The sequence below is a fragment of the Puma concolor genome, chromosome E4, assembly GCF_028749965.1.
Source record: "Puma concolor isolate L17-30 chromosome E4, mPumCon1.1.hap2, whole genome shotgun sequence".
Taxonomy (NCBI): Eukaryota; Metazoa; Chordata; class Mammalia; order Carnivora; family Felidae; genus Puma; species Puma concolor.
The window spans coordinates 35,160,923-35,183,020 of NC_141683.1; the positions used below are offsets into that span (position 1 = coordinate 35,160,923).

The 22,098-nt window shown below is 52.4% G+C and overlaps 1 protein-coding gene across 1 annotated transcript in view; it reads right to left on the reverse strand.

Annotated features, from left to right (window-relative positions):
• Window positions 1-22,098, reverse strand: part of PLXNA2 (plexin A2) — a 207,259-nt gene that overhangs the window by 104,937 nt on the left and 80,224 nt on the right. The window contains exon 4 of the mRNA XM_086693312.1: window positions 7,569-7,703. Within this exon, the coding sequence (XP_086549438.1) occupies window positions 7,569-7,703 (135 nt within the window). The remainder of the gene's footprint in view (window positions 1-7,568; window positions 7,704-22,098) is intronic.

The following is a 22,098-nucleotide window of genomic DNA, read 5'->3' on the forward strand; positions in this document are numbered from 1 at the left end:
TCTTAATGTACTTACGGAGGGCAGTAGTTAAAAAGTCAGTTTCCTGCATGTATCCACCGGGTAAATCACCACTGCCCTGCATAGCAAAAGTGGGGCACCTCGGAGGCCCGCCTTCTCAGTGGGCTGATGCAATATTGCCACAGAGACATTGCGAGGGGCATCCCTTTAAAATTGTGTGCCACCTGCTAGGTATGTATCCAAAGGATACAAAAATACTGATTTGAAGGGGCATATGCACCCCAGTGTTTATAGCAGCGCTACCGACAATAGCCAAAGAATGGAGAGAGCCCAAATGTCCGTCGACTGATGAATGGATAAAGAAGATGTGGTATATATATTCAATGGAATATTATTCAGTGCTCAAAAGGAATGAAATCTTACCATTTGCAACTACGTGGATGGAACTGGAGTGTGTTAGGCTAAGCGAAGTAAGTCAGAGAAAGACAGATTATCATACGATTTCACTCACTTTGCGGAGGTTGGGAAACAGGATGGATGAACAGAGGGGAAGGGAAGCAGATGGAAGAGGAAGACACAGGGGGAGACAAACCATCAAAGACTCCTGAATACAGAGAACAGATTGGTGATTGCTGGTGGGGTGCTGGGTGGGGGATGGGCTGAATGGGAGATAGGCATTGTGGGAGGGGACACCTGTTGGGATGAACACTGGGTGTTGGGTGTGGGTGATGAATCGCTAGATTCTATTCCTGAAATCGTTATTGCACTGTATGGTAACTAACTTGGATTTAAATTACAAAAAAAAAAGAAAGAAAGAAAGACAGACGTGGGGTACCTATATAGCTCAGTCAGTTAAGCATCTGACTTCGGCTCAGGTCACTGTCTCACGGTCCGTGAGTTCGAGCCCCACATCGGGCTCTATGCTGACAGCTCAGAGCCTGGAGCCTACTTCGAGTTCTGTGTCTTTCTCTCTCTTCACTCCTCCCCCGCGTGCACTCTGTCTCTCTCTCTCTCTCTCTTTCAAAAATATATAAACGTTAAAAAATTTTTTTTAAATAAAAAAGAAAATAAATAAATAAAATTGTGTGCCACTGTCTGGGCAATTTCCTGGCAATGTGATCCTGTTCCTCATGGATTCCCTCAAAGGCTTCCCGGATGCACTGTCAGAGCCCACACTGGATGTGGGCTTCATTTAGGACTTATGCAACTTTTACCAAATCAGTTGTAGGCTTAAAAGCTACCGGAACTTCCCCGTGAGTTTTGGGAAATCAAGCCAGTTTCGATGACTCTGACACTGAAGGGGCAGGTACCCTGCTCAGATGCCTTCTGGGCCTCCGAGTTCTCATGTGGGGTTATGATGGGTGAGCCCCGAGGTCCTTCCCAGCTCGGAGGTTCTGCGCTTCCATGATCCTGAAGGGTCAGGAAACCACGTATTTATCTTCCCTGAGCCTTGTCTCTCCAGATGTGCTCATGGGCGTCCCAAATCAGAATCACCCGAGGTGACTGGCAGTGGAGAGATAAAGAGGCAGGCAGAAGAGACAACCTTGTGACTTCTGAGGCGATGTCATTAAAAGGCAATAGTTCTACCTCATTTGTGGGAATCCTCACTCTTCGAGCCCTCAGCTGCCATGTTTGCCAGGATCTGCCTTGTTCCAGAAGTCCGGCTCTCCTGCGGTCACCGTGCTGTGGGCGAGCCTGTGTCACATGGGGAGGCCTTCTCCTAGGCACTCTGATCACTAGGCACTCTGGGGCACTAGCCCCAGCTGGGCCCAGTCTTCTAGTTCCCAGACAGACAGAAGCTTCTAGATGATTCTAGTCCTTAGAATTCTAAGCGCCCCAAGTCATTTGTGTTGTAAAGAAAAGAAAAGCCCTCTTCAGTGCACCATGGCTGGAACCCTGACTTACATAGTTTGGGAACATAACAAAACGGTTGTTTTATGCCCCAGAATTTTGACACCGTTTATTATGTAGCAGTAAGTGACCAGAATGGTATGCCAACTATAGACAAACCTTGAGGGCATTTTTGCCCTCAAAACTGGGATCCGAGTGCCCGCTCCTTGGAGAACAGCAGCCCTATCTTTTGGGACCTGGTTTCCTTACCTGGAAAGGCCAGAAATGAAAAGCCCCATGGGTAGCCCCTTTCTGGCTACGTGTCCACACATGCAGCCAGACAAGACCCTGAGGGCTTGGGGCCTGACCCCCCTTCTCTCCACAGATGCCTGCAATACTGGCCTCCTGGGCCTCACATATGGGCCCAGGGCTGCCTCAGCCTGTATCAAGGGCAGCGGGACTGTTTAGTCTGCTGGGCACATTCCTGGATTTTTAAAATAAATAGCAGATTATGAGCAACTTAGCCTGATGCTGTCATTCGGCCAGGCCAGAGGCTTTGGAAGCGTCCCTTGGGAAGGAGCAGCAGGAATGACAGGTTGGGGTCAAACACTCGGGAACTCTGTCCCAGCCGTAATTTAAGTGGAGAGGCTTCTAGCCTTTTCTGGGGTGCAAAAGAACTTCTGACACGACCGATGGCAGCAATGATGATAACAATCACACCTCACGCTGAAAGCACTGTGTGTCAGACGCAACAGTTACCATTGTTAGGCCCGTTATACAGACGAAGAAACTGAGGTTTAGTGACGTGCGATAACTTTCTCAAAGCCGGACGTCTAGCACATGGCTATGGGTTAAATGGAGCTCCGTCTGACTCTCATGCTCCAGCTCTTAACCATTATGCTATCTTGCCTTTCCAGGCCTCGAAATAGAGAGCGGCATCCCGTGCCCCCACCCGCCCCCCAAACACACGTGCACGCCCCTGCCACCAGCCTTTCTGCTGTTCCCAAGGCCCTTTCCAGCCTGCACGGAGCCATTCTCCACTGTGACTCCCTTTTTCTATTTCACCCTTCGCTGGATCATTTTATGCCTCTATTCCCTCTGCTAATTCAAACTAATTAAAGTATAAAATAGAATAATTGCTTCCATCCCCATACTCCTTCCCATCCATGTTGAGTACAGAGTTATATTCTTTATCGGGGAGTGGCCAACCTGACAAGTTGGGTGGAAACGGGGGCTATCAAGTTTCTTTTCATCTTCTCGTTCAGTTTTGCACTTGGCTCGCAGCCTGATTTTCCCTGGACCTGCTGTCTGACTTCCATTAGACACTGAGGATACGGGAGAACTTGTATTCACACCCATAGCATCTGTCGATTTGCTGTTGAGGAAGCAGGGGCGGACTTTCTAGGGAAGAGCCAGGCATCCTGTCCGCGGGGGCCCCCGGGCAATTAGCAGGATTGGGGAATCAGTTCCCAAATGCTCCCCTGGGACTGGCCGGCCCTAGATTTATTAACAGTACATTAACATCGGCTTGTTAGGCGGTGGCATTAGGACCCAACACTTCTTACTAGTCCTAGTTCTTAATTAGGTGTAATTAACCGAGAGAGGGGGAGGGAGGGAGAAAGAATGAGCTGGACTGGATTGTTCTCGCTCTGTAGGGAGATGTAAACCTCCCTTAGCAGAACTTGAGACCAGAGACTTGGTTCTCCACCGACGTGGTGCCGAAGATACAACAGGTGCCGTGTTTTGGGGGAACAGGAGGGGGACAGAGAGACAAGAGGTGGGGAGGAGGGGAAGGCGCGGATGACAGCAGGTTGCTCAGAGGTTTATTATAAGGTGACGGGAAGCCCCTGTCCCATGATGTCTTATAAAGGTCTTAGGTCTTTTAGGGAATGCCGAAGTCTTAAATCACGGCCTCGAAACAGGAATACACTTCTCCATAGCCAGCCAGCATTTCTAGCCTCTCCGCAGCGTTCATCTTTTGGGGAAGGCGTTCACATGGGCACCACCCACAGCCTCATAAAACTCTGGTTCCAAAAGCTTTTTCATTTGGTCTAACCTCAGGCCTGTCTCTCTACTGTCATTTTGGTGTCGCCTTCTAGAGGTGTTGAAGAGTCTCCATCCCAAGACCTCAGACAAGCCTCTTTAACATGAAAGGGGCTCTGGATTAGATCTATTAATTGTATCTTTGAAGGGGAGCAAACGGAATCCCTAGGAACTTAAGAGTCTAGTCCACCCAGCTCGTTAGAGGTGGGTCAGGACCGGAACACAGGCTTGTTGGCTCCTCCTGGGGACCACCGGTGGTGCCACACGGCCACCTCACTTCCTCTTAATCATCACTCACAGTCACCACCCTCCAGAGCCGGAATCATAAGGGCCTGAGAGCTGGAAGGGGCCATATAGAAAGTCAATGACAAGGGGTCATCGCACACGAGGCAGTGGGAAGGAAACTCCCCTCTGCTGAGCGGAGTGTCTATTGAGCCTCACGTCGACTCTTGTGGGGCACACTGAGGTGAAGTGACCGGTGTAAGGCCATGTGGCTATGAAATATTGAGACGGGATCCAAATCAGAGTTTCGGACTGCAGAGACAACCCTGTGATCTCGTTCGACTCCTCCGTTTCATGAGGGGGGGAAGCAGACGTGCGAGGGGGTCACGCCTCCAGATACAGCAATCGCTGGACTAGAACCCACGCCATCCGACTTCATCTTTGTTGACTGTTCTCTTGCCTCACATTAAATTATTATTATTTTTTTAATTTATTTATCTATTTTGAGAGAGACAGAGATAGCGCAAGTGGGGGGAGGGGCAGAAAGAGAGGGAAAGAGAGAGAATTCCAAGCAGCTTCCGCACTGTCAGCACAGAGCCCGATGCGGGGCTCGAACCCACAAAGTTGTGAGATCATGAGCTGAGCCAAAACCAAGAGTTGGACGCTTAACTCAATGAGCCACCCAGGCGCTGCCATTAAACTGTTTCTTAAATGACGTCTGAGGGGCACCTGGGTGGCTTAGTCGGTTAAGTGTCCGACTCCTGATTGCCGCTCAGGTCATGATCTCGCGGTTCGTGAGTTCAAACCCTGCGTAGAGCCCGCTTGGGCTTCTGTCTCTTGTTCTCTCTGCCCTTCCCCCGTGCTCTCTCAAAATAAATAAGTAAATAAATAACCTTAAAAAAAAAAAAAAAAAAAGACTTCCGAGCTGTCTCTGAATATTCTGTACTCATAGTTGCTCGGCCTCAGACAGATGGGCCCCCTGAGCTGTTCTCGGACCTCATTCCTGGACCCAGCCCCAGGTGAAATCACCTAGCTACCTACTTCTACACGGTTTACAGCTCTCAGGGTGACAGGTCTCAGAGTGCTACCACAAATCCCCCTTAGACTCTGCCCACTGATCACAGCTCCACCTGGCATAGGGAGCTCTCCGGACTAATATCTCACCGGACTGGAGACAGCCCCGTGGCTTCGAACCCAAACTCTTCCTGTATCCGCTCGGTGTGACTGGCTACCACGGAACCCCTCTGTTTGGTGAGGTTGTAGCAAGAACTGGGCGGCTGTGGCCGAAGATGAGGACGAAGGAGAGGATATTTATAAATAAGCCATGTGGACACTTAGCTGAGCCAGTGCTGATGCTTTTGGAGGTGACACAGGATAAGATCTCAGGAGGACACCATAGCCCCTGAAGGCCACTCACCAGCCTCCGGCTCTGGCTCATGCCCTCTCCTCTGACCACATTTTGAATGCAATTTCAGAAAGCATCCCATTTGAGAAACAGATACACAGCCAAAATGCGAGCCTTGGCATCTTCTTCGTTCCAGTAAGGTTGCATTGGTTCCTTCTATGCGCTCTCTATGCTTTTCCACTGCACTGCCTTAGGGACCCAGGAAGGAGCTTCTACCCAGAGCTACCTGCCTGGTCCTTAGCCATACACAATGCCTTCTGCAAATACCACATATATCATGGGTCTATTTGATTCCTCCGACCATCACTTTATCCACCTATCTATACTGCCACTGACTGATCCATCTGTGCCTCTGATTATTTTCCTGCCAAAGTGTCCAGAATGGTGTTCATCAAATGTTAACATGGTGTTACAAACTGGGCAGTCCCATCTGGGAACTCGTTGCTATTTTCTTTTCTGTATATATTGTTTGAATTTGCACAGGGGGCAGCTACTGGTTTTGCTTAAGAAACAACCTTGTATCTACAAGTAAAGAACAGGAAGAAAAGGCAGAACATTTGTCGACTTCAATGGGATGTTCTAGATAACTGGCTACGTGTCTCCTTCCCTTTTTCTCCCCTGTCCCTTGTTAGACTGTAAGCAATGTGAGGGCAGCGGCCGAGGCCCATTCATTTTGAGGTTTTCCCAGCACACTGTTCCCAACCGATATGTCCCCAGTAACGGGTTTTGTTAGGGCTCGCGGACAGTTTTAGTAGAATGAGACATCAGCGTTTATTTCCAAGACCACTCTACCACTCTAGGTTAGGCAAAGCCTCCTCTAGCTCCACCAAGTTCCCATCTGCACCTGTTTATGCCTCAGCCGCAGGGGCCACATGAAAGGAGGTGAAAAGACAGGTGGGTTCAGGAGGACCTGGATGCAATGCATGCAATCTGCATATGATTTGTGGCATTTATTCCCAAGAAGCAATTTTTGGGTTAGAGCTGCATCACTGCTTCCCTTATGCTGTCCATGTGCCCATTTTGTCTCTTCCTCCCTCCCTCCATTCCTCCCTCACCCCCGGATTCAGAATTCCTACATTCGAACAGAAAGGAGGAAAAGACAACGCTGGGAGAGGGGGTGCTCCTCAAGGACCCCTGGAAGCTTGGCCGAGTATTTTGGGGATGACAACCCCTCAAGAGCTGGAAGGCACCTTGTGAAAGCTTGCTGGTCCTCCAGCCCAGCATCTTTTTCTTGCCTAAATCAGGGGTGTCAGCCAAGGCAGGTGCACAACACTTTTTCTGCTCTTCGGCCTTTACCTTACTTGTCGTGTTCAGGTCAATGCCAAGACCACTGCTCCTGCTGAACACCTGTACACCCACTGCCTGAACGAATGGAAGTAACCAGCCTTTCCCAAGAGTTTCGCTTTGCTTCCTGCGTCTGCATTGATTTGGGAATCCCAAATCCACCTTCTACCCTGTGTCCCTTGCCCATCACCACGGCTCTCCTGAATTTACCTTCTCTCTGCCCACACGTACTCAGAGCAAATACAATCCGGGGGGAATAATGCTCCATCGGAGAAGGTGGGGAACCTCCTCGATCGTTAGCCCGCAGAGGGTGGAAGTCTATTTCTCAGGCAGACTTCGGCTTCCCAGAGCTGGCCAGCTTCTACTGGCATCAGTCTGTGACTCAGGCCAAGATTTTTATCTCCTTCTGAGGCCCTATCTTGGGTCTGTCTCTCCCAGGATCAGGCCCAGCCAGGAGGCCTGGATTATTTACACTTCTTTGGCTCCCTTGAGCAGCAGACTCTGTGGGCCCGGGAGCTGTAAATCTACTGCTTAATCACACCAAGCTGCTCCAAGCAGTCTGGCCCGTTCTTGCGGGGCTGTTCATCACGCACCGAGACAGGGGCTGTGGCCTAGAGAGAAGCCTCCGGGAAGTGGCTGGCCCCAGCTGCTTCTCTCTGGCTCCCCGCAAAAGCCTCCAAGGACTCTGCCTCTCCCAGGACCCCCGAGCAGCAAGCCCAGACAGAGGGCTCCCTGGTTAGATGAAACAGCTTTTGAACAAAGGTCAGGCCACAGGTTATCAGTCGCTCCTGGGCTTTGGAAAGAAGGGCTGGGTGTCAGCACTTACCTGTCTCTCAGACATGATGTACAGGTAACGCTGGTCAATGGAGAAGGCCATGTCCCGGAGGATGGGGCTCCCGTCTTTGAGCACAGAGACCATCTCATACTGGACCCCTCCATGGGGGGGACCATCGGCTCGAATCTACAAGAGAAATAATGCATCCTCAGCATCTGTACTCAGCGGTCCCCTACGGGACTAGAGCAGGTCGCTTTACAGAAGATATTTCCCGGCCCCCTCCCTGCCCCCGGTTGTGACTCTGAACCAGACCAGGCTTCAGAGAAGGTAGAGGTGCTTCTCTGTTCAAACAGCCTGGCTTTCCCCGAGAGAAATACTTTCCCAAGTGGTTTGAGTGGACCACGTCTGGGATTTCTGACGGTGGGTTTATTTGCATGTGCATATGCGCCAGTAGGAGCGATTCTGAATATCCCAATGTGGTTATTTCTGCGTGTGTCTACAGATATTTATAGCACTGATGGGTGTGCGTGTGCTGCCACACCCTTATTGGTGTTTGGGGTAAGAGAGTCAACACCTGTTCACAGTGTTTCTGCCTCAGGCACGTAAGGAAGAACGGTAAAACAATCATATAAACCATCAAAAAGCTGGTCCTCATGGGGCGCCTGGGTGGCGCAGTTGGTTAAGCGTCCGACTTCAGCCAGGTCACGATCTCGCGGTCCGTGAGTTCGAGCCCCGCGTCAGGCTCTGGGCTGATGGCTCGGAGCCTGGAGCCTGTTTCCGATTCTGTGTCTCCCTCTCTCTCTGCCCCTCCCCCGTTCATGCTCTGTCTCTCTCTGTCCCCAAAATAAATAAACGTTGAAAAAAAAAAATTAAAAAAAAAAGCTGGTCCTCAAGAGATGCAAGAGTTTAGGATCTCGGGAAGGTCTTCCTTCCCCCAAACATATCCCCTGCTTGTGTGCAAATTCACCCCGTGATTTGGGGGAGCCAGGAATCCGGGCTCAGACCGTCAGAGCCCAGCTCTAGATAGTAAGTCAGAAAGGACTCGGATACCGTCTAGTCCACGGCTTCTCAGCCCTGCCTGCACACCAGAATCGTCTGGGGAGTTTTAAAAGATACGAATGCCAGGGCAGGATCCATTAATCAGAACCTCTGCGAGTGGGGCCTGGGCATCTTCGTCGGGATTCAAAACTCCCCCAGGCGAATCTGACGAACAGCCAGGGTCTAGAAGCCCTGATGTTGTCTACTGGTTTTCAAGCCGGCATGCTTTGAGAATCACCTGGGGGGCTGCATGGCTGAGCCGCCCCCAGAGTTTCGGATTCAGTGGAAATGAGGCCTGAGGTTTTTTTCACTTCTCACAAATTCCCAGGTGATGTGGGTACGGCTAGCCTGGGGGTTCGCGAGGGATAGTCTAAGTTCTGTGCAGAATTCTGAGACTCGGTAGAAGATGGTCTCTGAGGTCATATAAAAAAGCTCGTGTCCAGGAGTCCTCAGTGTGAATATGTTCCTGCATTTCAGATTTCTTGTTCTCAACACAGCAGCTGCCTATTTTTAAAAAAATGTTTATTTATTTTGAGAGAGAGAGAGAGAGAGGGCGCTTGTGTGAGCGCATGAGTGGGGGAGGGGTAGAGAGAGGGGAAGAGGGAGAATCCCAAGCAGGCTCCGAGCTGCTCACGAACCATGAGATCATGAACTGAGACGAAATCAAGAGGCAGATGCTTAACCGACTGAGCCACCCAGGCGCCCCGGCAGCTGACTGTTGACCAATAATCCCTACCTTGGCTTGTTTTCTCTGTCTCTCTGCCCATCGAAACCCCGACTAGCTCGAGCCCTGCCTCGTTCGTGAAGCCTTCCTTGATCTCCCCTCCACACTAATTACTCATCACCCTGATGCCTTTTTTTTTTTTTTTTTTTTTTTTTTTTTGCCACTAGACATTTTGTCTTAGGATTATAATCAATTGATTTGTTCACTGCATATGGACTGGCTAACATGTATTGACTACCTACCCAAATCGTTCTCTCATTGCTTCACGTGTGCCTAAACCTGTCAACATTTTGAAGGCAGGGATGTGTCCTCTCTTTCTCTAAGAATGCTCTGAGCACTAGATTGGGGCTGGGAACATAGCTGGTGATGGATAAAAGGGGATGCTTGAGAAATACTTTTGAAAGTGAAGCAGGTGATAAAGGACTGTGGCCTCTAGCGCCAAATCAAAGTGAGGTCAAAAGGCATTTTCTCTGTAAGGTTTTAAGATTCAGGCTTCCCCTCCACATTCCATCTGGTTTTTCTCTTGTACTCGTAACCAAGCCCTTCCTTCTGCCCATCTCTCCCACGGCACCAGGAGCTCCTAAGGACAAGGACCACGACTTTTTCATCCCAAGGGCCAAGTTTGGTGCCTGACACCACAATAAACTCTCCTTTGCCCTTTTCTCTGCCTTGCTCGTGGCTTCCTGCGTCCAGAGCTGGGGCATGTGCAACTGTCACTAAAGCCCCTCCTTTCACAAGAGGGGCTTGGGGGTCATTGAATTCACTCTCATAGACTGGAGGAGGACTCTGGGGTCAGCAATGAGGTCACGAGGCTGAGGTGACCACCCTCTACCCCACTGCAAATCTCGTAGTGGATTCAGTCAGAGGGAAGGGTCTCTTTCTGGGCAAATGGCCCACAGTGAAAAAGGTTCCCCTTGGTATCTGAAGCAGCATTCTCTGTTAAATGGACAGATCTGAAATTTCCTCGAGATCCTTCCAGGAATGTAGTAGCTTTTAGTCACAACAGTACTCAGGCTATTCCAGAAAGTAAAGAGAAGATGGGATAGTTGTGACTTCTGGCTGGCTTGACCTCAGTTTTCTGTCTCCATCATACAGGGAGCTCAGGCCCTGTTTGTTTGAAGGGCCAATGGCCCAGGGGTTGTCACCACCCTCCCTATGATAGCTGCTCCTCTCCAGGGAGATTTAAGTCTCCTCAAGGTGCCGGCTCATTCCCGGGAGCTGTGGAACCAGTACCCTCCTCCCTCAGGCCTGGTCCAGGATCTCTCCCTACCTGGGGAGGCTAGTTAACCTTCCGCCAGCTGGGGCAGCCTCCTTCCTGTGAGCCTGGGCACCTGCCTGCAATCCCAGCAGGGCCTGCACACAAAGTCAGAAGGAGGAACGCCACACGTCTGGCCTTCCCCCCTGTGGTCCCTGGGACTAGATGGTACCCATGGCCGGGTGGGAGCTGGAACTGAGCCAAAGACAACTTATCATCACACACTCCGCTGCATCCCAGTTAGGACCAATCCCAGCCGTTAACTGTCTCCTGAATCAGAGATCTAAGCAGGTTTTTTTTTTTTTTTCTTTTTTCCATCTGCAACCCCAATCTTTTCGTAAAGCAGTTGAAGCCAGAATCAAACCTACATAACTCTGAAACGTCAAAGCCGAAAGCAAACCAGAACAGAAAATGTTCTTGGTGCTGAACCTGAACTAAGCTATCCTATTTCATTCAGTCGAGATCCCTGGAGGGAAGAGCACTATTGCCCAAGAAGTCGGTGCCTCCCCACTTACTCCCTCACCCCATGCTATCTGCCTCGGGCTTGCTACCCGCCGAGATACCTACAGGAGGGCAGAGAAGGTGGAGAGTGGGGCCAGGAGGCCAGGGGGTCACAGGGCTCGGGGTGAGGATAGGGGCCGGCAGGCAGGTGGCAGAGGAGAGAACTTTCCCCTCCCTAACGCCCCGTGCTCCCTTCTGGGCAACGCACCGAAGCGGACAGAGTGTAGGCCTGGGATGCAGGGTTCCTGGGTTTCTCTTGTGACTCTGCTCAGGCCTGGGCTTGACTTCTGCCTAATGGTACAATTTGAGTCTAGGTACCTCACCTGAGCCTCGGGTTTCCTTTCTGGGTAACAGGCAGAGGCGGTCTGCTCAGTGCCTGCCACAGGACAATCACAGTAGAAAGCGCTGGAACTGTAAGGACGTTGGAGCCCCCCCTCCCCTAAGCTCTTGGGTTCCAGGCACACAGCTAGCCAGCGGCAGAACCGGGGCTCCAACTGGCTGCAGCTGGGGTGAGCCAGAGGAGAGCACCAGGCCGATGCAGACAACGCCCCACGACTACTGATGGGGGGACGAGGTCCCTGCTGCAGTTCAGGCACACGATTTCCCGGACTGCTCTGCTTTGGATCGGAAGTTCTGAGTTCAAGGTTGTCTCTGTCCTCGCCAGACACAGGATGGTAGTGGTGAGACGACCGTCAGGGAGTCCCGAACAAAGGTGGGATTTTCAAATCTGCCTACGCGAGTCTAGCCTGTGGTGTCCCAGACTAACTCCACTGCTGTGACACCGTTTTCAACTTTGAAGCTTGTGTCCCCCGGGCCAGGTTTCAGTGACCACAAGGACAACAACAGACCGAAACAGGTCACAAACCAGCCCAAGGGAAGGGCGTTGCCAGCCCAAGCAGCACAGGGCCCGGGACACCCATTCAGGTGGGTGAGGAGGTGGGGCAGAGGAGGGAGGTGCCGCATGCGGGGACAAGCGAGTCACTCGACTCTGTCCTTCTAGTTGGGCTCCCCCTCTCCTGAGAGGGCTAGGCCTCAGTGGACCAGGGGCGCCGGGGTGGCTCTGTCAGTTAAGCATCCGACTTCAGCTCAGGTCATGATCTCAGTCCGTGAGTTCGAGCCCCGCGTCGGGCTCTGTGCTGACAGCTCAGAGCCTGGAGCCTGCTTCGGATGCTGGCTCTCCCTCTCTCTCTGCCCCTCCCCCGCTTGCACGCATTCACTCTCTCTCTCTCTCTCTCTCTCTCAAAATAAACACTAAAAAAAAAAAAGAAAAGAAAGAAAGCCAGTCTGCTTCAGAGGAGGATGACTGTCTTTACTGAGACCGACCAAAGACAAAATGTGCCCATACTGTCGCAGAAGGGGATTTAGGTAGTTCTAGTAAGAACTCCTGCCATGCAGAGCCCCGACTGTAGAAAGAGTGGCCACGGGACACTCCAACCTCCTTCTCAGGACGATTTTGCTTCATGGTTCAGTATGGCCCTGCTTGAAGGCGGTAGCATAGACGTGGTGAATTTTCAGAAGGCCCTGTTGGCCTCGAGAACTGAATAGTTAGTATCTACCCTGCCGTCACTTGCCCCATGTGCTCAGTGCTGTTGAAAGTACTAAACCAATTTGACAATAAATTTCATATGTAAAAAAAAAAAAAAAGGAAAATAAAAAAAATAAAATAAAATAAAAATAAATAAAAAAAAAAGAAAGTACTTAACACAAATCAACTCTCTTCTCCTTACAGGAACCCCCTGAGGTAAATGTTATTGTTATTCCATTTTACAGATAGGAAATTTGAGGCCTGGGAGAGCTGGGCGGCTCGCCCACCCGAGATCACACAGCTGAAGGGTGGCAGAGCTGGGATTCCCACACAGAGCCCGATTTCTCGGACGCTCCGTGACCCCCTGAAGAGAGGCTAATGACAGGCACACAGAGCTGTTCACGGCCGCCAAGACCCGAACAGGTGGGAAGACGGAAAGTCCAAGTTCTGTCCTCACCCGCTCTTCCTCTTCCGGACCCCAAGGCCCAAGTGGGGCAGTCACCCACTTCCGGGAGTCAACAATCAACAGAACTTAATTTTGAGGGACCTTGGTTGTGGGGGGGGGCAGTCCGTTTATCAGGGTGGGCTCTGGGACAGGAGGATGTGAGGTGGAATCAGGGGAGAGTGACTGCCTGGTCCTCTAGGTGGGAGGGGCCTCTGTGAGAGGAGAGGGAAATAGTAATCCTATTAGCACCTTCCTTTAAACCACAGCGAGGCCTGTGCAGAAATTAATGACCGCCTCTTTACTTGAACATCCAATTCAAATCAGCATATCCAGTTCCAATTAACTAGCTTTTACCTGTAGGCCCCTCCAAACCCTTTTTTCTCGTGCATCAATTTCTATCGTTAGTCCTAAATCATGGAGCCCTAGCTTGGGATCTGTCACTCTTAAGAGCACTTTATTCATAGTCCTAGTAGTATAAGTGGTAATAGATTGTATACATGTATGTATTCTGGCAAGAGCCACCGGAATCGGGAATCTTCTTTTTCTGGGGCCTCGCAGTGGGAAACAGATTGGTTTTGAGAGCCATCGCCATGCAGGGGGAGTTCATGTCTGGAGGGTTGGGATCTAATCCCAACGTTCTCATTAATTGGCTCTGTGACTGCAGGCAAGTCACTTCCCTTGTTTGTGCAGTGGTTTCTGTAGCTGCCAAATAAGGTGGGAACTCCTGTCCTTATGAGCACAGAAGGGATGGAGAATACAATGAGTTATTAGCTATATGAATTTCAGTCCCGTCCAATATCCGTTTATTACATGCCTGCCATGAGCCAGGCCCACGCTTCGCGTCGGGGACACCGAGGGAAAGGGTCCCCCGAGGAAGCCCGAGGAGGAGCTGGGAATTGACAAGCCATCCGGTCTCCACAAACACGCGGGCTGCCCCTCGTGGCAGAGCTTGCATGGAGATCCCAGGGAGGCCCACACGGAGGTGGGGCCCGAGGGAGGCCCAGAGAGGGAGGCTTCCCGGGGGAGGTGATGCCTAAATGGACAGACAGGCGTGGAAATGTGAGTTCTCTGGCTAATTCAGAGTGTGACGTCAGTAGACGAGTGTGATTGTTATGTCTGAGCCTGGATTTCTTGGTCTCTCAGACCTGAGCGCTTGGAGAGGATAAGACTTCTGATGTGCCTTTATTGAGGGCTCGACAAGAATTTCAGTAGGTCTGGTCACTTTACGTCCTAAAATTCACTTTGGAAGAGGCCTTTATTACCTTATTTTATCTGTGCCCCGGGACTCAGGGCTCCTGTGCTATATAAACGTGTGTGCGTGTGTGTTTGCACGTGCGTGTGCCCGTGCGCGCGCGCACACACGTAGACTTTTACGGGGGGGGAAGGTGAGGCGGGGCTGGTGCTGCTCAGACTGATCTTGGGGTGAGTTAGTGAACAAGCGTATCCACAGTGTGCATTTAGTGCCGCGCGGGAGAGGATTCAAGCTGGAGTTTATTTTTGTAGAGCTTCATGACCCAAATTATTTATAGATTGAAGTCTTTGGTAAATTCAGTCTCTGAGATTCTTCTTCCCTCTTTCCTGCTTATACACGTGCACACGCGCATGCACACACATGCACGCGCACACACGCCTTCCAGGGCGCTTCTGTCTCCCTCTCTGCCAGAGCTGTGCAAGTGTTAACTAACCATCCAGAGTCACAGCCCAGCAGGCCGAGGATCCCCGGAGGACAGATGGGAGCCTGGCCCTAAATGCTTGGACAGTTGGAGAGGGACACAGGAGCCGGGAAAACTCAGGCTGTGAGCTGCAATAAAGCAGGAGAGCAGAGGAAGAGGGGAGACAAGGCCAAGGATCCCTCCCGTCCCTGAAAAGGAAGGAGGTCACTGAGATATGCTAACCTTTGAGAATTTTGCCCCCGTCAGTGCATGTGCATAGACACACGCCCACACACACGCACACATGTGCACGCACACACACACACTCACACAGCCTCCCACACATATGCAGATGTTTCCAGCATTGGTCCCCAGTGAGTTGTCGGTCAATCACTGGGGCTTTGACACTGGAGATTGACATTTCCATGTACAATTATTTCTATTTCTGTGCATGTTAGGAATCTGCCCTAGATATTAAACTGGGGGGTGGTTGAGCTAGCACAGGGGTTCACGCGGCTTGAGGTTCCTGCATTTCTTCCTCATGGAAAGCTAAGCCATGGAGGGCTTTCTCCTGGAATGTGAGGAGGGGGTCCCAGGAGAAACCATTGGTTCTCTGGACTTCTGCATCTTTGAACAGTGAGAATTAAGAGCCTGGCTTATGATAAATGATGGAGTGAATATTTCTTGAGCACTTGCTATAAGTAAAGTGTTCAAAGATGAGGTTGAGGAGGTTGGCTGGAGTGAGGGCCTTTCTTCCCCCAAATTGTGGCTTCCTTGTGCCTCATCAGCCAGGGGTAGATGGCCAGGTGACCAGTGATCCATGCGGCTCGCAGAACTGAGAGGAGCTGCCTCTGTTCCAGACCTTCCTGTGGTTCATAACCAACTGCATTTCACAAGGGCACCGGCTTCCCTATTCCAGGGGCCTCTCCCTTTATGACTCAGCAGAGAGTGACATGGAGATCTAGAAGCCAAAGAATCCAGTCTCTTGGTTCTAACTTTGTCAGGGGGAGTTCTGAGCTGCCAGGCCCAGGATGGGGCAAGAGCTCATAGAGGTGAATACACTGGGCAGTTCAGGGCGCGGGGCTCTGGCCTTGGACCAGCCCCACCTTTCAACCCTGCTTCAGCTCTGAAACGTGGGCCAGGCAGGAGGACCCAGGAACCAGATGAAGTTGTCGAGGGCAGCGGAAGCATTGGATTGTTCTGGGAAACAATAAGATAAACACTGGCGAGGGCCAACAGCAGCATTAAGTGGCCTCAGATGAAATGACATCACACAGCAGCAAAGCAGTAATTCACAGGGAGCACACGGAGTTGGTGGGGGGGGGGGGGTAGCATTGAAGGGTGGGGGGAAGAATGAATAAGGAATAATGAGCAACCTCTGTCAAAGAGAAATCTCCATTTACCCAAAGTTCTAGCGACTTGGGGCTCTCAGGATCTCCATTCAAGTCACCGTACACAGGTTCCTTGCCTGGGGACCCCAGCCTGTTTCAGGATAGCAACTAACCTCTTAGGCTGTCTGGACTGGAATGACTTAGAAGCACCCCTGAGGGCCCACGTGGAGGGTGGTGCGGGCTTCCTCACCCAGCTCTGGAACCGGGTTCGGTGACAATCAGGCACAGGGACACCCAGGTTAAGTACTTGGGAAATGCTCAGCCCCACCCCACTGGGACTGGACACACCGGGCTCCGGAATCCCACATCTCCCTCTACCAATGTAGTTCAATGTATTTATCCAGCGTCCATGGAACGTGCCAGCCAGCGTGCAAAAGGTTGGAGACGTAAACACGAACGATCTTGAAAACTATGAGGCTGGCCTCCCCATTTCACAGAATCAGAAACGTTACGAGTCTAGAACAAGTTAGTGGCAGAGCCGAGCTCAAAGCTGAGTCTGCCTGACTCCAAAGCCTGTACTCTGTCTCTTTCATTCAGTTCCCTCTGGGGCCTCGCTCTTCCCTAAGTCAAACAAGAGGACAATGCCTGCCCTGGTACTAAAAATTACATCCCAAAAGTGCTCGCTGCCCCTGGAGATAAGTCCTGGGGAATAAAATAGATCATATAGCTGTCTCCTCCAGGGTGACAAAGAAGGCCACCTGCAGTCTGGAAAAAGAGCAAAGGGTGGGGCGCTTAAGAGGGTTATTACCCTCTTTAATTAACTCATTCTTTTCAATGGCCTAAAATTGCCCTGCATTTTATAATCTGGAACAGTAATCTCTTGCTTTCATTAACACCGAGGGTGACATTTCACGCTGCAAGGATGGGAAGGGAGGTCTAGACTTGTGAGTGCGGCTATCTGACACTGGGCTCGCGCCTAAACGCAGAAGGCTTCCTGAGCTTTTAAAAGGAAGAGTCATTTAGAAAATGCATGTGGCCCGCGTACACGCTGGTGCAGAAAGTGTGTGGTAACGGGGAGGAATGAGGAGCCCACGCATGTCACTGTATTTCTCTTCCCTTTGCCAACGGGCAAGGTCTGAGTCTTTATTGCCTCTTATCTGTGCTACTGCAATAACCTGAGAAATCTCCCTGCCTCCAGCATATTCCCGCTCTAATCTGTTCTACCAATACCGCCAGATTAATCTTCTTAAAACACTTATTTGATCCTGCCTTTTCTGTATGCAAAATCCTTAAGTTTCAGGTGTTTGTAATTTTCTTTCTCTTGCTTATCTCACTCCTAATTTTTTTTTTTTTTTTACGATGAACACAGACTACTTTTGGAATATGAAAAAAGCGCAAATCATCGCCTGCACCCATGCACGTACGCACAAGGCACGTTTGATTGCCCCCCACCGAAAGTTTAGAAAAGTTCACAGCCCTTAACTGTCATTCAGGGGTCTAGCTCACATGGCCTTATTCCCATTTTCCAATTATGTCTCCGGGTTTTTGGGCTTCGTGCCTTTGCTTGGCAATTTATTGTCCTTCCCAGATCCTGACCATCCTTCAGGGCCCAATCCAAATGCCACCTCCTCAAAGAAGCCCATCCTGAGCTCCCCTTTGAACTCCCATGGTCCCTGGCGCGTCGCTTGGCAGTTACTTGTGAACACACGCGGTTATGGTTCCTAAGGTTGTAAGTTTCTAGGAAACAGGCACTGGTACAGCTTCCTACGCCTTCCTGCATTCAGTACTACTGACACATAGTAGGGCTTCAATCACACCCCGCGATGGGATGAATGAATCCCTGTTACTGAAACTGGGTAGGAACAGAACACTAGGCATAGGCACAGCTCACGTGGATGTAACCCCCGTCATTGTTAGACGTTGTGCTCAGGGGGCTCTCTCCACACTCTCTCATTAATTCTTCACAACAATCCTATTATTCCTACGGTATCGAGGAAGAAACAGAGGCACAGAGGCAGGAGTAATCTCAGTGTCACGTAGCTGGTGGGCAGAAGAGCCACGATCTCACCTCTGAGAGGCCTTCACGTTTCTAGGCCCCTGTTTTCCCATCTCTGGAAAATAACGAGGAGAGAAAGAGAGACTCTGGCTTTACGCATCCTCCCTCCGCCCTCCGCCCAATCTTCTGGAACCTGACGCATAAACACGTTGGACACATCTGCTTGTGTTGACACGATCTTTCTGGCTCCCCATTGGGCTGCTAAGAGCTCTTGGGAGGAAAGCGCTACAACCGTTCAAGGTGCTGCTACGGAAAGGACGCAGGGTGGCTACTCTGGAGCTCAGCTGGCTCAACGCTGTTTCAATGGCAGGTAGAAAGCAAGGGTTAAAGTTGCAGAGGTGGGCTCAGAGTTGGGGGCCGAGAAATAGCGGAGGAGGAGGAGGGAAGTGAGGCCAGAAGGCCTCCACCCCCCGGAATCCTGAGACAGCAGAGCAGGTACCCCTGTGCTAGGCATGTCTGAGTTCCCCGCAGAGCCCAAGGGCAGGACAGACAGCTGGGGGAAGGTCTGGCTCTTTTAAAAGATTCTGTTTGACTAGCTGTCTTCTTCACACCTTTCCCCATCCACCCCCCCCCCTCCCGGGAGAGGGACTTTAATAATGAGCTGCTTCATGACAACAGACCCCTAATTAATTCATTGCTATTCTTCTGGGGCCAGATCATTCTAATCAAGGTGGGGAGGGGTGGGGGCTGCCTCCGACTCCAGCTCCGCTCCCTGACATCGCTGCCCCGAGGTCCTTCCCGGTCACCTTGTTCCCTTTAACCGGACACCTGCTTCTCCTCGATGCCCGGCCCCTCCTTGCGCGGACGCCCCGCAGCTGCCAGGCACCGTGCCAGCGCGCAGACCCCGCTGGGGGCCGGCTAAGAGGGCACAGCTGGTGCCAGGGTCTCACTGGGGAGGGGGAAGGAGGGAAGAGGCGCCCGGTCTTGGGAGGAGCGAACTTTGTACTGCCTTGCTCTGAGCATCGGCAGAGTACCCAGTGGACCCGGGGTCAGCAGAGTCCTTCTCTGCCTTCTGTCCTTCTCCGCCCTCCCCGCCTCCTCCGCGGCCCAGGGTGCCCTGTGTGCTGCCGGACTGGGGACAGCCGACATCACCTCCTCCAGGGAGCGGCGGCATTTCAGCAGCCGATGGAATTCTTTGCAGGAGGCTGTGGGCGGACGACTGCAACCAAGACCAACGGCAACTACTCTGGGGACATTTGGGAACAAAACAACCTTACTCCCCGCCCCCACCATAAAGCCAGATCACACGTGGAGATGATGGAAATGAGAGAGCACATGGGTCTGGTCTCCAGCAGCCTCTTAGGTTTCGCGGTTTCCCTTCTCGGTCTTTCAAGCCCCACACTTGGACCTTCCCTGCTGATAGGTGTTGACTGTCCAGTCAGGGCTGGCGTCCTAACTCGCTGGGGGGGAGGTCACGGGGGGGGGGCACTCAGCCAAGGGAGTTAATTCGCACTTTCCTCATCTGCAAAACTGGTAGGAACAGTACTGCCTAGTGACGAGGCTGGAGGCTGCCGTGGGGACAGATTAGATAAGGGATGTGAGAGCATCTGGGACACTGAAAAGGGCTGCAGGGAGGTGAGGACTTTTTGATGGATTTTCTTTTGATCCGTAGACTTGGGTGGGACCAGGCTGAGGAGGAAAATTGGGCAGGGAGGAAATTCTTCAAGCGCCCACTGGGGTAAGGGCTCACCACCCCCCTTCTGTCCTTTCCAAGGGAGCAGGCTAGGGGGGAGGAGGAGGAGGGGGTGGGGAGGACGGAGGTGGGGCAGGAGGAGGAGAGGGAGGAGAAGAGAAAGGAGGAGGGCAGGGAAGAGGAGGGGGAGGGGAAGGAAGAGGGGGAGGAGGAGGAGAAGAGGAGAGGAGGAAGGAGGAAGGGGGAGGAAGAAAGGGAGGAGGAGGGGGACGAGGGGGAGGAGGAGCAGAGGGAAGTGGGGGAGGAGGAAGGGAAAGAGGAGGAAGAGGGGGAGAGGAGGAAGGGAGGAGAAGGAGGATGAGGAGGGGGTGGGGGGAGGGAGGAGGGGTAGAAGGAGGAGAGGGAGGAGGAGGAGAGGAAGGAAGAGGACAGGGAAAAGGAGGGGGAGGGGAAGGAAGAGGGGGAGGAGGGGGTGGGGGAAGGAGGAGGGTTAGGAGGAGGAAAGGGAGAAGAGAAAGGAGGAGGACAGGGAAGAGGAGGAGGAGGGGAAGGAGGAGGAGAAGAGGAAAGGAGGAAGGAGGAAGGGAGGAAAGGGGGAGGAAGGAAGGAGGAGGGGGAGGAAGAGGGGGAGGGGAAGAAGGGAGGAGAAGAGGGAGGAGAAGAGAAAGGAGGAGGACAGGGAAGAGGAGGGGGAGGGGAAGGAAGAGGGGGAGGGGGAGGAGAAGAGGAGAGGAGGAAGGAGGAAGGGGGGAGGAAGAAAGGGAGGAGGAGAGGGACGAGGGGGAGGAGGAGCAGAAGGAAGTGGGGGAGGAGGAAGGGAAAGAGGAGGAAGAGGGGGAGGGGAGGAAGGGAGGAGGGGAGGAGGAGGAGAGGGAAGAGGAGAGGAAGGAAGAGGACAGGGAAAAGGAGGGGGAAGGGAAGGAGGAGGGGGAGGGAGAAGGGAAGGAGGAGGGGGAGGAGAGGGAGGAGGGGGAGGGAGGAGGGGAAAAGGAGAGGAGAAGGGGGAGGAGGAGGAAGAGGAAGACAAGGGGGAGGAGGGGGAGGGGAGGAAGGGAGGAGAAGGAGGATGAGGAGGAGGCGGTGGGGGAGGAGAGAGGAGGGGTAGGAGAAGGAGAGGGAGGAGGAGAGGAGGGAGCAGCAGGAGCACGGAGCAGGAGCCCTGTGCATCATGGGAGCCTGTGGCCGGCTTTGAAGGCAGCCTGTGAGCGAGGAAGGATGGTTTTGCTAGGGTCTCCACAGGACCTGCGCTGGGGACAGAGGGCTGAGGCCACTGGGGCCAAAGGGACGGTAGTTTCTGATGCAAACCCTTTTTACTTGGTGCGAAGGAGAAAAGTGAGGGGGAGGCTCCAGGCTTTTCCCCACAGAGAGAAGGCCGCTGGGGCAGAACTACCCACTTCTAATCTGCTCCTTACAAAGAGCTGGAAGGAGCTACAGCTTAGCTTTTGTACAGAGTACTAAAGCATCCCCCTCTTCTGCCCCTCCCACACCCCCACTCCTCTCTATTTTTTTCTCTTAAAAGAGCGCTCCACCTCTCCAGGGACTGGAAGCATTAACTGAACAGCACTTCGCCTCTCATAGCTTTTGACAATTTGGCAGTGAGCTGGAAAGCACAGAGAAACTGCAAAGCAGCGGGCAGGAGAGAGGGTGGGCGAGAGGGGTGTGTCCGAGGGCCCGGCCTGGTGTGGTCCTGGACCCTGGATTGATACCTGGATGCCCTTTACCTGCCTCTCTCTTCCCCGCCCCTGCTCCGTGGCTCGGGGGAGTTCTGGGTCCCCAGCTGCCAGGGAGGTGTGGTGGGGCGAGTGGGGAGCTTCCCACGGCTTCCTAGCCTCACCCCCTTTTGCCATCACCTAGAGGCTGCTGGGGGTGAGCTGACATCCAGTCGGGACCAGGGAGGACTTCAGGAGCGGAAGGAGTTAATGCTCCTCATTCTAGTTGGGCCCTGAGGTTCCCCATGACAAGCAGAGGAGGGGCACCTGAGGGCCGGGCAAGGAAGGAAGGACGCACCTAAACAGTGACCCTACAAGGTCCCAAAACCCAACCCTGGGCATTTCCAAAGAGGATAAAGGAAGAGAGAAAAGAGGGTCACGGATTTCCCAGTCAAGCTGTAGCCGAAGCAGGGCAAAGAGAGGGAGAATTCTGGGGCCTCCTGAGAAGGAACCCGGGTTGGAGCATAGGCAGAATTGGCTTCGGACAGTCCCACCCATTAGGAAGCCGATGGTTCCGAGGGCGTTTCTCAGAAGGGCCCGTGGGTCCCCAGGCACCCTGGCAGGGATCAGAGAACTCCTTGTCTTCTCCTGGTCTTGCTCATGGCTCCTCTCCCCACACCAGGAATCTAGCCTTCTTTAGTAATTCTAGAATGGAGTAGAGTTACCACGTACTGCACGTACTGAGCACATACTCCGTGTTGAGCAGGGCACC